General features: G+C 49.6%; 4 protein-coding genes across 7 annotated transcripts in view; 2 read left to right on the top strand and 2 right to left on the bottom strand.

Annotated features, from left to right (window-relative positions):
- The first annotated feature begins 1,833 nt into the window (after nucleotides 1-1,833).
- LOC113217555 (glyoxylate reductase/hydroxypyruvate reductase) lies at nucleotides 1,834-4,876 on the top strand. 3 transcript variants are annotated; one of them, XM_026437507.2, is made up of 8 exons: nucleotides 1,834-1,920; nucleotides 2,958-3,121; nucleotides 3,376-3,509; nucleotides 3,605-3,794; nucleotides 3,876-4,042; nucleotides 4,189-4,353; nucleotides 4,433-4,558; nucleotides 4,650-4,876. In XM_026437507.2, the coding sequence occupies exons 2-8, from the start codon at nucleotides 3,051-3,053 to the stop codon at nucleotides 4,763-4,765; spliced, it is 969 nt and encodes a 322-aa protein (XP_026293292.1). In that variant the 5' UTR covers nucleotides 1,834-1,920; nucleotides 2,958-3,050; the 3' UTR covers nucleotides 4,766-4,876. The 3 variants fall into 3 exon arrangements, with proteins under 3 accessions (XP_026293292.1, XP_026293291.1, XP_026293290.1); XM_026437506.2 differs by having other exon boundaries at nucleotides 1,835-1,920; nucleotides 2,961-3,121; XM_026437505.2 differs by lacking the exon at nucleotides 1,834-1,920 and having other exon boundaries at nucleotides 2,888-3,121.
- LOC113217557 (ragulator complex protein LAMTOR3-A) lies at nucleotides 4,391-6,353 on the bottom strand. The gene is made up of 5 exons (XM_026437508.2): nucleotides 6,142-6,353; nucleotides 5,992-6,026; nucleotides 5,739-5,797; nucleotides 5,525-5,658; nucleotides 4,391-5,446 (listed from the first exon to the last, which is right to left on the bottom strand). The coding sequence occupies exons 1-5, from the start codon at nucleotides 6,148-6,150 to the stop codon at nucleotides 5,309-5,311; spliced, it is 375 nt and encodes a 124-aa protein (XP_026293293.1). The 5' UTR covers nucleotides 6,151-6,353; the 3' UTR covers nucleotides 4,391-5,308.
- Nucleotides 6,354-6,384: 31 nt separating this feature from the next.
- Nucleotides 6,385-8,576, top strand: LOC113217554 (geranylgeranyl transferase type-2 subunit beta). The gene is made up of 7 exons (XM_026437504.2): nucleotides 6,385-6,552; nucleotides 6,783-6,890; nucleotides 6,980-7,177; nucleotides 7,273-7,431; nucleotides 7,527-7,671; nucleotides 7,752-7,951; nucleotides 8,036-8,576. The coding sequence occupies exons 1-7, from the start codon at nucleotides 6,550-6,552 to the stop codon at nucleotides 8,222-8,224; spliced, it is 1,002 nt and encodes a 333-aa protein (XP_026293289.1). The 5' UTR covers nucleotides 6,385-6,549; the 3' UTR covers nucleotides 8,225-8,576.
- A 6-nt stretch (nucleotides 8,577-8,582) lies between these two features.
- The window catches only part of LOC127749658 (oligodendrocyte transcription factor 2-like), a 4,636-nt gene continuing 1,439 nt past the window's right edge, over nucleotides 8,583-11,779 (bottom strand). For both annotated transcript variants that reach the window (XM_052268720.1, XM_052268719.1), the window contains exons 2-4: nucleotides 9,828-10,016; nucleotides 9,102-9,564; nucleotides 8,583-9,022 (exon numbers count right to left, since the gene is read on the bottom strand). In XM_052268720.1, the coding sequence (XP_052124680.1) occupies nucleotides 8,887-9,022; nucleotides 9,102-9,564; nucleotides 9,828-9,987 (759 nt within the window). In that variant the 5' untranslated portion in view covers nucleotides 9,988-10,016 and the 3' untranslated portion in view covers nucleotides 8,583-8,886. The remainder of the gene's footprint in view (nucleotides 9,023-9,101; nucleotides 9,565-9,827; nucleotides 10,017-11,779) is intronic.

An 11,779-nucleotide genomic window follows, 5' to 3' on the forward strand; every position in this document is an offset into this window, starting at 1 on the left:
CACGTGAACCCCGGTGCTGTAGTGGGAGACGGACAGAGACATGCGGGTGCGTGATTTGTCCCCATGAGCACCCCCCCCCCTCCTCCTCCCTTCCTCTCCACCGCTCCACTTCAGTATGTTTAGCCGTGCAGTGCTCCCTATGGTTACTCGGACTGTCGGCGTATCTCCGCTTTTACTCCTTGTCGCGCACGCACCGCTCTGCTGCGCCTTGAATTCGTTGCTATCGAGCTCCATTATCGCGATACGATATCGCGTGAGTCGGCCCGAGTACTACTACAACTACTACTACCGCTAATAATATCGAAACGATATATCAGACCGTCGTCGTTATTATCAGGAACTTGTCGATCTCCGTTTTGACTCGATGATGGTCTTGACATTGACAACACGCATTACTGATGTCGGATATCGTCTCGAGAGTTTCGATTTCCATATCGAAGACGATTTCTTTCGGGAGGGGGGGAGGGGGTGATAGCCATGGTGATAGCTCGGGGAGGCCTGCGGCAAGAGCCTGGAGGGCGATTGGTCCACGTGGTCCGTTTGGTAGGATGTGTGTGTGTGTGTGTGTGTGTGTGCGTGTGTGTGGGTGCGAGTGTGTGTGTCCGCTGGCGCTTATCAGTCGGGAGGAGCCCGGCACGCGGCACGTTATCACCAGGTTATCACCGACACAAAACGTCCAACTTATGTGTATTTCCGGCATCCGGCCGGCATGGACGAGGAGGGGGGGGGGGGTCATGTCAACCCCCACCGAGAATACTCTCCGCATCACTACTTTCACCTCTGACATTCAAAATGCGCTCGCGCTGCTTCCAGCTCGCGGTCGTTGTTTAGTTGTTTAACGGGGGCTTGACGCGAGTGAATCGAAACGCTGCAACTCTTTTTATTCACGGTCATATATTGTTTTGATTCGCCAGACTGGAGCAGCAGAGAAATGCGCGGCCCATAGCCAACCACCTGCCCAGAGTGGATCACTTTTCGAGAAATAATAATTTCGTCGTTCTGATATCGGGCCGGTATTGCCAACAGGATAGCTGTCGGTTTTCCTATGTCGACTTCTCATTCTACCTATGATCAGTGGCGCCACTCAACTATCAACGATGGAATGGTCCTGAAATCGACATATTACTGATATTCGGTAGAAAGTAACTATTCGCACCAGGGTGCGAAGATATATCTGTTAGTAACTCGAATTATTACCATAAGTAATATAAAGGAAAAGTGTGTGTGTGTGGACCACCGTGGATGGTCATGGTAGTCGGCAAACCACTTGCGCTGATAAAGCACCCTGCAAGAACTAGCGACGAGTGGTTAGAGTCACGCACCTCGGCGTGCGGACGTCCCAGTCCTAGCACACCCTTCTATACTTCAACTTCAAAAAGGGTTATGACGACTGCTTGTTCACCAGCGCCGTGGAGATCGTAAGTACTTTTCCTGTCTCCCCCTCTCGCCAGTCTCTCGCCTCTGTAAACTCCTTGGCCCCCGCGTGCTTTGAAAGGTATATTACGACCTTTCGCTGTGGTCTCACTAGACGTGTATGACTCGGTGCTCAGCGTTTGCCCACGCGCATGCTCATCCTCAAAGCGTGACTAGCTCCACCACCCCCACAAGGTGCGTCCCAAAATGACATCTCCCCCCCCCCCTTTTTGATACTCATCCGCACTGTGGTGACGAGTGGAGCCCATGACCTTGTCCGTTCGCGCCGCCGGCACGTCGGCGTCGACGGCGTCGTCGCGGTCCGAGCGAAAAGAGGGAAGTGATGGAGGAGGGGGGAGAGAGAGGGGGGGAGGGAAAAGGAGAAGAGGGGAAAGGCGGGGGGAAGCGGACGCGGCAGCACGACTCGTGCCGATGAGCCAGTCTGAACAGCAGCAGCTCGAGCCAGCAGCGGCAACTAGAACTAGCCGAGAGGTGTCTCCTACAGTGGTATACGACAGCGTCTCACCCGAGGTCTCACCTCGGCGTTGTAGCTAGGGTTGTAAATTCCCGAAAAATTCCCGAAAATTTCCGGAAAACTTTCAAAGTCTGGGAAATTTTTACCTTTTATCGAAAATTTTCTTTTTTTTTCCCCGAAATTTTCCCGAAACTTTCCAGGGTTTCCAACCCTAGTTGTGGCGTCTCTAGGGGCCGAGCGGGCAGCACGTGGCGGCGCCGTCACTTAGGCCCTACTCCGGGTCACTTTATTACCATCGGAGACCCCCGCACTCGCTCTTTTCTTGTCCGCGCGGGGCCGTAGGCAGTAGGCGAGAGAGAGCGATTAGCTCTCCTCCTCTGCTGGGATCGTCGTTTTGGCCGTGCGGGGGCTCATCGGGCTCATCATAACGTCGGCAGATAACCCAACAACGTGCTTTGGGATTAGCTCGCACGGCTGATCGTGTTGTAAATGGGCGCGAGTCGAGGAGGGTGTGTGTCGTGTGTGTGCAAACCATTGGTGCAAACAGCTTTGGGATAGGGGGGGGGGGCGAGCCTGCTGAGGACGAAAGAGTGAAACGTTTTACAATCGCGACGACACCAACGACCGTCCGTCAGGATGTGATATACCGATGCAAAAGTGTAACAGATTGTTTCTGATGTCATGGCACGCGCCAATCTGTGGACATCATTCTGAGATTGAAAGCTTTCATATCGATCGGCGATAACTTTATTTCTGGCGTTGCGGTAACTTTCTCGCTCCCGATCGATGCGGCAATCGGCAAACTGCCGGCGGGATTATGAGCGATCCGTTAGTTTTCTGAATCGTTATCGAGTTATCGCGGCGCGTCCAGGCGATGGCAAAAGGCGATAATGGGAGGAGAGGGGAGAGAAGGGGAGGGGAGGGGCTAGAGAGAGAGAGAGAGAGAGAGAGAGAGAGAGAGAGAGAGAGAGAGAGAGAGAGAGCAAAGGGGAGATAAGAGGCCATCGGGATGTTGTTGTGCCGCACCGTGCTCCGTCGACGTAATCCGGCGCTTTGGCCTCGGCACCAGCAGCCGGCCGAGGCCAGGACGACGAGGACCACCTGAGCAGAGCCGGGCCAAGAGCAGCCGCAGAGCCCGCCGTACCGCGAGACCAGCTGCAACATGGCCAGACCCAAGGTGTTCGTCAGCAACGCGGAGGTACCCGAGCCGGGCCTTGCGCTGCTCAGACAGGAGTGAGTAGTAGTCCCCGTGCACTGGAAAAACTAATGTTACCCTGGTAACGTTTCATCATGTGACCAAGCCCGGTAACGTTTCCTGATGCAACCTACTCCATGCAAAAGGATAGGGCCATCACAAACTGGTTGCATCACCAAACGTTACCTGGTTTGGTTGCGTCAAGAAACGTTACCTTGGTAACATTAGTTTTTCCAGTGTGTGTGTGTGTGTTATTTGAGTGTGCGTGTGTGTGACACCTGTGCTGCTGCAGGTGCGAGGTGGTCGAGGTGCCCTCCAACAACCCCTCCTACGACACCATCCTCCAGCACATGCCCAGCTCGGGCGTCGACGCCATCTTCTGGTGCAGCAAGTACAAGCTCGACGCCGCGGTCGTCGATGCAGCGGGTGAGCCCATAATGTGCTGCTGCGCGGCTTCCCCTCACCACCCACCCGCCCGATGCAGGTCCCCGTCAACGTGATCCTCGTTGCCCTTACCGCAGGCCCCGCGCTGCGGGCGGTCGCGTCCATGTCGGCCGGCTACGACCACATCGACGCCCACCTCCTCAAGCGGAGGGGCATCCCCTTCGGCAACACCGCCAACGTCCTGAACGACGCGGTGGCCGAGACGGCCGTCGCCCTGGTGCTCACCGTGTCCCGGAGACTGCAGGAGGGGCGGCGGGCCCTGGAGCGGTAAGCCGTCGTCGGCCACACGAAGTCCCGGTGCTGGAGGGAGGTGTTGTTCTCGCTGACGCCCTCGTTCTCGTTCTCCAGAGGCTTGTGGGAGACCGGACGGCCGCAGTTTATGCTGGGCCTTGACGTCGCGGGGAGCACCGTTGGAGTTGTCGGGCTGGGAGGCATTGGGCAGGCTTTCGCCAAGCGCATCAAGGCATTCAACATCGGGAAACTCCTGTATTCTGGACACAAGCCGAAACCTGAGGGTAAGCTTTGTTGGATGCCTGAAAAGTTGTTGCATGTTTTCAGCTCGAGCGTGGTTTTGCTCAGCTCAACAAAATTGTCTTTGCGTTAGAAAAAGTGTATGACTATCAGCTAACATTAACTGTCCTTTCTTGTTGTGGGGGTTTAGCATCAGCCCTGGGTGCAGAGTTTGTTTCCTTTGACGAACTAGTAAGAAAAAGCGACATAATTGTGATGGCTTGTCCACTGACTGCGGAAACAAAGAATTTGTTCAATGCACAGGTCTTTGATGAGATGAAATCTACCTCAATCCTGATAAATGTTGGCCGGGGAGGTAGGAATGTTTTACAAATTCAGAGGTGTCAAAGCACTTAACATTGAGCATATGTATCAAGTTTATTGTATCTTGACAGGTTGTATAGATCAAGAAGCACTAGTTGATGCATTGAAGACTAAGAAAATATGGGGTGCTGGCTTGGATGTCATGGTGCCAGAGCCTATACCAGTAGACCATCCCTTGGTTAGCCTTGATAACTGTGGTAAGTGGTCAAATATCTCCTCCTAGTAACATTGGACTGCCCTTTGCAAGATGGGTAAAATTAATAATCCTGCATATTCTTGCTCTTCTAGTACTATTTCCACATGTAGGAAGTGCAACAGTGGGCACTCGAGCAGCAATGGCAGTCCTAGCAGCAAAAAATATCCTGTGTGCGCTCAAGGGTCAGCCTATGCCTTCACCTGTATAGGCTGGAATATCTTATTTCTAAGATATTTGCAGAAGATCATTAAAATTGTTTTCAAGTCATATAAAAATTGTTCATTGGAATATAATCATTTTAAAAAATATCAAAACAGAATTTTTGCACATGCTCACTTCTACAAACTAGCACACTGAAGAATTGTCTCTTCAATTTACCAGACAGCTATAATAAGTATCAACAAAGAAAAGACTGGAGCTTTTTTTAAAATGAAAGCTCACTTAGTAACAGTTATCACAATTATATATTTTAGAGAGAGAAAAGTAAACTTGCTTCTTACTTCACAGTCTTGTGATTTGTAGACATTCTTGTCTTGCTACAACATATCTTCCAGAGTTCCAAGTTGCACAGACACAGAATACTTATTTCATTAGTACCTCAATTTTCAAAGTATACCATTTTGATGAGGACTCCTTAAACAATCACACATACGCGCACAACAGTTGAACATTTATCATCAGTTCGCCTGGCTGCCTTGGTAGTCTACATGATGACGTTCCAATCTTGGAGCTGGCCAGGCGAAGGCTCCCCTCAGGATTCTATGACGGCACCTTTCAGTCCACCCAGAAGAGGCTCAATAAGAGGTTCCAACGAGAGAATGTGGCCTGTGTTGCAATCAGCAGTTGCAACAAAGTTTAGAATAAGAGGCAATTTATTCATTTGGATAACCTGGAAAGAAATTTTGCATTGTTGTATTGTATGGATAGGCAGAAATATGAAAAACACGAGTCTGGTAATGAAGTCTACCTGATATGATGAATACATGCAGATTATAGTTTTATTCCTGCCCTGGCCAAGTTTGCTGCTTTGATCTGTTGCCATCGCAAAAGTTGTTAAAAAGTTGGGTCGCATGGCCAGCTCAGGACACTTTTCATTTACAGCTGGAAAAGAAGGATCATTATTAATAGATGGATCACATTCTTCATCAGTAGACGGATTTGGGGAGTCAAATTTGGCATACCTTTAAGAATAGGAACACCATCTCTATCAGTGATCAGGATGCACAGAAGATTGTCAACTCTGGCAAAGAATTTATGGTAATGTTTAGTAATTTGAAAAAAAAAGAGCAAGGAGAAGGGGGTGCACATTCCCTGCCGGTAGAAACAGTCTTGGGGACTGTCTAAGGTGCTATGAAATTATACCACAAAGAAACAAGGGTCAGCTGATCAGCTGATCTCAATGGTTAGGCAAAGTATGCCTTCTGAAATACTCACTTTGATAGCAGCTGCTTCAAATACTTCTTCATTTCCTAAAATAAAAGATATTATTAGCCTTGACCGTGGAGAAAGATAGATGATGGCAAATTTACAGTTTAAAGAACAGCTTGAGATAAAAGACACAAACGGTTCTAAGGTTATGTTTACCTCAGCCATTATGAAGTGCGTTGTTGATCGACGCTAGAAAGAACAGAACAACCACGCACAAGGAATTCGCTCAAAATAAACGACGCGAAATCAATCTAAGTATATTCGGTGTGTGACTCAATCCATGTCTATGGTTTGTGTTTCGATCTTGCCTCTGACAACTTCACCACTTCGCAGACAGCTTTCCTTCCTTCTCCACCCACTTTTTGTTGTTGTTGTTGAGCATGAAAAATTTCTTGTGGAAGTATGAAAAATCTCTTCCCCAAAGCAGAATTATTCATGTTTACTTGTCAATTCAAGATTCAAGCAGCCACAGATTATTTGTTGTGATTTTTCTCTTTGCACAGCCAGTAATTTTTAATACTGTGATTGTGATCTTCACTAAACAGCGCATAAAATATTGATGACATGGTAAGTGTTTTATCCTATAACATGCACACTACTGAAATATATACATTTATAACCTTATAGTGGTTTGTGTCCACAAAGTAGTTAAAAATACTAATGTCATGTATAATATTTGTTTATCGGTATTGATTACCCTTACATCCTCTAGTCCTAGGCATTTTAATTAATCTCTTAATTTACCAAAGTCTTACTTTCCTTGAAGAATGAATGAAATATAATTTATTTTTTTCCAGGCAAAACCTATGCGAGATGTTGTTTTGGCCAAGGATTTACCATCATCATTGTTGCTTGAAAAACACATAGAATTCCTGACATCCTACGGGACTGATAAAAACGACTATGTATGTAGTTTGTCACCATACTGTTGTTGGGACAGTTCATTTACTACGCGCTTGCGTTTAATTTTCAATTTCTTCTGTATTATTCTCAGGAATTTTGTATGACAGAATATATGAGAATGTCAGGAATGTACTGGGTGATGACAGCACTAAATCTTGCTGGTTGTCAAGATCGACTACCTGCAGAAGAAGTAATATCAGCTGTTGTGAAATGTCAAGAGGAATCTGGGGGATTCATGGCAAGTCCAGGCCATGATGCTCATATTCTATACACCCTAAGTGCTGTTCAGGTACTGAATCTTTCCCCATATTACATACTATATTTTTATGTAAATTCAATCTCTTAAATTACATTAGCACTTTTTCTCTCTCTTCTTGTTTGTAGATTTTGGTGATGTATGATGCTATTGATCAAATCAATATTGAATCTCTTGTATCATATGTTTCTGGGCTTCAAAAGGAAGATGGTAGTTTTGTTGGTGATAAATGGGGTGAAGTAGACACAAGGTTTTCATTTTGTGCCGTTGCCTGCCTTTCTTTAGTGGTAAGGTTTTTTTTTTCTTTCTCTAAATCATTGATTTGTCCAGTACGTAGTAACCAAGTTTTCTAATCTTGTTCAAACAATATTAAATTCTATAGAATCGTTTGGATGCTATTAATATGGATAAAGCAGTTGAATTTGTAATGTCCTGCATGAATTTTGATGGAGGATTTGGTTCTTGCCCTGGTGCAGAGAGTCATGCTGGACAAATTTACTGCTGCGTAGGATTCCTATCAATTACCGGTAAGTGTGCTGGCATTGATTTGTACTTGCTCATTGCTAAAGACAAAAACATAGACCTCATGACCAATCAAACTTTTTAGGTGAATTGCATCGAGTGGATGCAGATCTCTTAGGCTGGTGGCTCTGTGAAAGACAGTTGCCCTCTGGTGGCTTAAATGGTCGACCTGAAAAACTCCCTGATGTGTGTTACTCATGGTGGGTACTGTCTTCTCTCAGCATTTTGGGTCGTCTACATTGGGTTCACAAGGGCCAGCTTGTGAAATTCATATTAGCATGCCAAGTAAGTAAAATATGGGAAATAACATTTACTGGTCGGTATATCTAATCTATTTTTCTAACTTGAATATTAAATTGTTTGTTTTAGGATACGGAAACTGGAGGTTTTAGTGACCGCCCAGGAGATATGCCAGATCCCTTCCACACTCTCTTTGGTCTTGCTGCTCTGTCACTGTTGGGTGAGTCTCCATCCATCAAACCTGTAGACCCTACCTATTGCATGCCTGTGCACTGTTTACAACACCTCAATTCAAAGCCTCAAAGATTGCATATCTAGAAAAAAAAAACTCTGTGTATAATATGACCCAAATTTTTACCAGTATATTTTACTATTGTTATTATTCAAGTAGGTAGACCATTGTAATGTTTCAGAAACCATTTAATCACTGTAGTAAACCAGCACAATCTGCAATTTCAGATAATTATGGAGTTTTTAAAATTAGGATCCTTCTTTTGTATGCCCATCAGAGAATTACTAATATGGTTTTGTTGTAAGCCATAAGGCATTTCAGACCACATATATGTTCAGTAGATTTTATGGTGGACCCTGTTCCTATTTTCTTACTGTTTGTATCATGTTGCTACTAAGAAATATAAGGACACATTCTTAGTTACATATATATGTAAAAGTGAGTACTTTTTTTGTTGCAAAAGAATATTTTTTTCTTTCTCATTCACAATGGAAGTTAGGTCACAGTCAAGTCATAGGCATCATCCAAAAACAAGGATGAATGAACAATGTCAATAAATTATTACAAAAAAAAAACTTGAACAAATAAATTAATAAATAAATAATTATAAATTAAATAAATTACACATTAAATTTAGAGAGACATAATTTCAAACGCCAATCAACAAACTTCATAGCCAAACAGAAATTTGCAGACGATTGGGAACTTTGGTAAGAGAGAGAGAGATCATGCTAAAAGTCGTCGAAGCTCAAGCTGCTCTCCGTCGTCGACGCAACTTCGCCGACGATTGGCGAGGGACTGGCGTCGAGGTTGTCGCCGACAACGGCGTCGTCGAGGTGGATGACGCGGAGCTGACCGTCCGCGATGGCGTGGCTCCCGTCGAGCTGTAACACAGGAGGTGTGTCAAATGACATGTCATATCGTAGGGATGTTTCGCACACCTTTCCCCCCCGGTTCCCATACCTTCGTCCCTTCTCGAGGGCGTCGAGGTCCAGGGCGCGGCCGAACTGCGCGGCGAGCGAGGCGAGGGCGCTGCCGGCGCTGGGCTGGGCGGCCGCCGGGGCGACGCGCCGGTGGTGCGACATGGCCTGCATGGCGGCCGCGGGGTGCGCGCCGTACGCCGCCGCCGCCCCGTACGCCGCGGCCGACGGCTGCGCCAGCTCGGCGTACATGCTGCTGGCCGCGCCCTCCCAGTCGTGGCCGCCGGCGTGGTGGCCGCCGTACGAGTAGGGCACGGCGTGCGACGTGTACAGCTTCTTGGTGCCCACGATGGCCGAGATGAGCAGCGCCAGCTTGGAGGCCACGATGGAGGCGAGCGCGAGCAGCGTCAGCTTGCCCAGGATGAGCGGCACGAAGCTGGCCACCTTGAGCAGGATGCCGACCAGCAGCGGCAGGATCATCTTCTTGCCCAGGCGCTGGTATCCTCCTGCGGAAGGACGAGGATATCGAATAAGATGCCGCCGTTGCAGAGGGGCCATAGAGAGAACGTTCTCGGGTCGTAATGTCGTTACCGATGTCGTTAGTCGAAATTCGGCGCGGGTTTGAGCCGATACGGCGGGAAACGATGCCCAAGTTCGACTTGCGACAACGTTTCGACACCGCCGAAAACACGACTTCGCGCACGCCTCGCCTGGGTGACCCCTGACATGCTTTTGGATACACGCCTGCAACTCGAACCCCCATACGTACGCGAGAAGTCCAGGAAGCCGCCGGGGCCGAACGTGGGTCCCCGGCCCGTGAAGTCGTCGTCGCCGGGGTCGTCATCGGGCAGGTGCTGGTGCTCGTCGGCGGGGGCGGCGAGCACGGCGATGAGCGGCACCAGGATCAGCAGCAGCACCTCGCGCTCCATCGCGGCGGCCGTCGTGGCTGGACCTGCGCCTAGTAGGGGCCGGCGTCAGCGGCGGCGGAGGAGCAGGGTGAGTGAGAGGACGGCGCTACATCGCGAGCAGGACGACGAGGAGGAGGGTGAGGAGGGTCCTGGCGACGTCTCCGCGCGCACCAGGACACGACACGGCAGTTCGTCACGCAGCGCTCGGTGGGAGGGCTGCGGACACCTACGCGTCGCGGTCTGCTTGGCCCGTGCACGTGAGCGCCCCGCCCCGCCCTGCCCTGCCCCGCCTTGCTCCTGGGTGACGACGCTCTGCGTGCCGCCAGCATTAGGGAGAAATTGTGGGTGCCTTCCTGTGGGTACCTGTCGGCGAACCGCGCTGGGCTAGTCACACACACGCACGCACGCACGCACGCACGCACCCCAGTGCGCCCGTGTGTGAACGCGTGAGGATGCGTGTGCGCGCGTGTGAGTGTGAGAGAGTTTTTGGCGAAAAGCAAAACGCCTTATTTTTTTGGCCCGCGGCCTGGTGGCACACGCGAATTATAATAACGTGCAAGTAGCGGAGAATAGCTCTGCGGGCAATTAAATAACGAATGGAAAAGAAGAGGCGAGCAAATAGAAAGCAATCTGCAGAGGCGGAGGTGGAGGCGGGCGCTCTGTTCCCGGTACCGACGTGGTAAGTATAGATGTATTATGCAGGCGGGCCTGCAGCATGCTGCACTGCTACTGTCGATATGGGGGGCGCGAATAGTTCTGATCAGATCGGATCGGATCTGCGAGGCGCGTGCTATGGTTTCGCAACAGTTCCACCATGAGAGTATAAGGGTTCATGGTTCCACGCAGAGGGGAGGACTTCTCCCTTTGAAAGATAAAGCCCAAGGAGGAAGGCAAAGTCAGCATGACATCAAAATGACGTCAAAATGACCTTCAAGGTCAAAATTGGGGACCATTTTGACGTCTTCGTGATGTCAAAATGGTCCCCTACGTTGACTTTAGAAGTCATTTTGACATCATTTTGATGTCATGCTGACTTTGCCCTCCTCCTTGGGAGGGGTTTCCACGGACTTTTGTTAAGATCGAGGTTAAAATGATGGGAAACGATCGGGTGCCGACGACCTATATCGTAAATCAGTGATGATTACTATACCTAGTTTTCATTAATATTTGCACAGTTTTTTGTCCGCGCTGTTTCCTTTCTAACGTGCACTTTCCATTCGTGATTGGACGCTTTCGCATGTGCGGAGCGCAGGGCTGGGAGGGGAGGGCTTGACGCCGGTCCGACGCGACGCCGGGGCTGACTCCGGGGCCGACGCCGGCGTTGTGCCCCTCGGGAGGCGGCCGAGGTCCGAGGCTGGCGATCTCTCTCCCTCTGGCCCGCTCGCCAGCTGACGCCCGCCGGCCCGGCAGCTTAACGGCGTCGTCGCGGCCCCCCGCGAACACCCCTTTCGACAGGACCACGGCGTCGTCGTCCTCAGCTGGTTCAGGGTCGAGGGATGGTCCTGTCAATAGGGGTGTTCGGGGCGTGCGGCGCTCTCCTCCGCAACGCACAGCCACTCTGGTCGGCTGGGACTTTTTGTCTCCCTCGCAAAAATTCCCGCCACCTTTCACATCTGCACTGTACGTTTTGAATGTCACTGGTGAAAAAGGAAAAGGGCGTAAGTTCAATGCAAAGTCCGTGGACTTACGCCCTTTTCATTTTTCACACCAGTGATGTCGAGGGCGGTATAGTAGTGTGGCAGTTCAGCCCGACCGATATCACGTGCCCCCCCCCCCCCCCCCCCGGTTTTAGCTTTCACTCATCACACCTGTG

Source organism: Frankliniella occidentalis, unplaced genomic scaffold (genome assembly GCF_000697945.3).
Source record: "Frankliniella occidentalis isolate FOCC.00 unplaced genomic scaffold, Focc_3.1 Scaffold75, whole genome shotgun sequence".
NCBI classification, from domain to species: domain Eukaryota; kingdom Metazoa; phylum Arthropoda; class Insecta; order Thysanoptera; family Thripidae; genus Frankliniella; species Frankliniella occidentalis.

Excerpts from the sequence above, each read along its gene's own strand:
- LOC113217554 (XM_026437504.2), top strand. Across the intron at positions 7,432-7,526 it reads TTGCCTGCCTTTCTTTAGTG|AATCGTTTGGATGCTATTAA; the intron begins GTAAGGTTTTTT and ends TAAATTCTATAG. Across the intron at positions 7,952-8,035 it reads AATTCATATTAGCATGCCAA|GATACGGAAACTGGAGGTTT; the intron begins GTAAGTAAAATA and ends TGTTTGTTTTAG.
- LOC113217555 (XM_026437507.2), top strand. The coding sequence starts at position 3,051 with ATGGCCAGACCCAAGGTGTTCGTCAGCAACGCGGAGGTACCCGAGCCG. Across the intron at positions 3,795-3,875 it reads GGGCGGCGGGCCCTGGAGCG|AGGCTTGTGGGAGACCGGAC; the intron begins GTAAGCCGTCGT and ends CTCGTTCTCCAG. Across the intron at positions 4,354-4,432 it reads GATAAATGTTGGCCGGGGAG|GTTGTATAGATCAAGAAGCA; the intron begins GTAGGAATGTTT and ends GTATCTTGACAG.
- LOC113217557 (XM_026437508.2), bottom strand. Across the intron at positions 5,798-5,991 it reads TTGAAGCAGCTGCTATCAAA|AGTTGACAATCTTCTGTGCA; the intron begins GTGAGTATTTCA and ends ATTCTTTGCCAG. Across the intron at positions 5,659-5,738 it reads TGGTGTTCCTATTCTTAAAG|CTGTAAATGAAAAGTGTCCT; the intron begins GTATGCCAAATT and ends CTTCTTTTCCAG.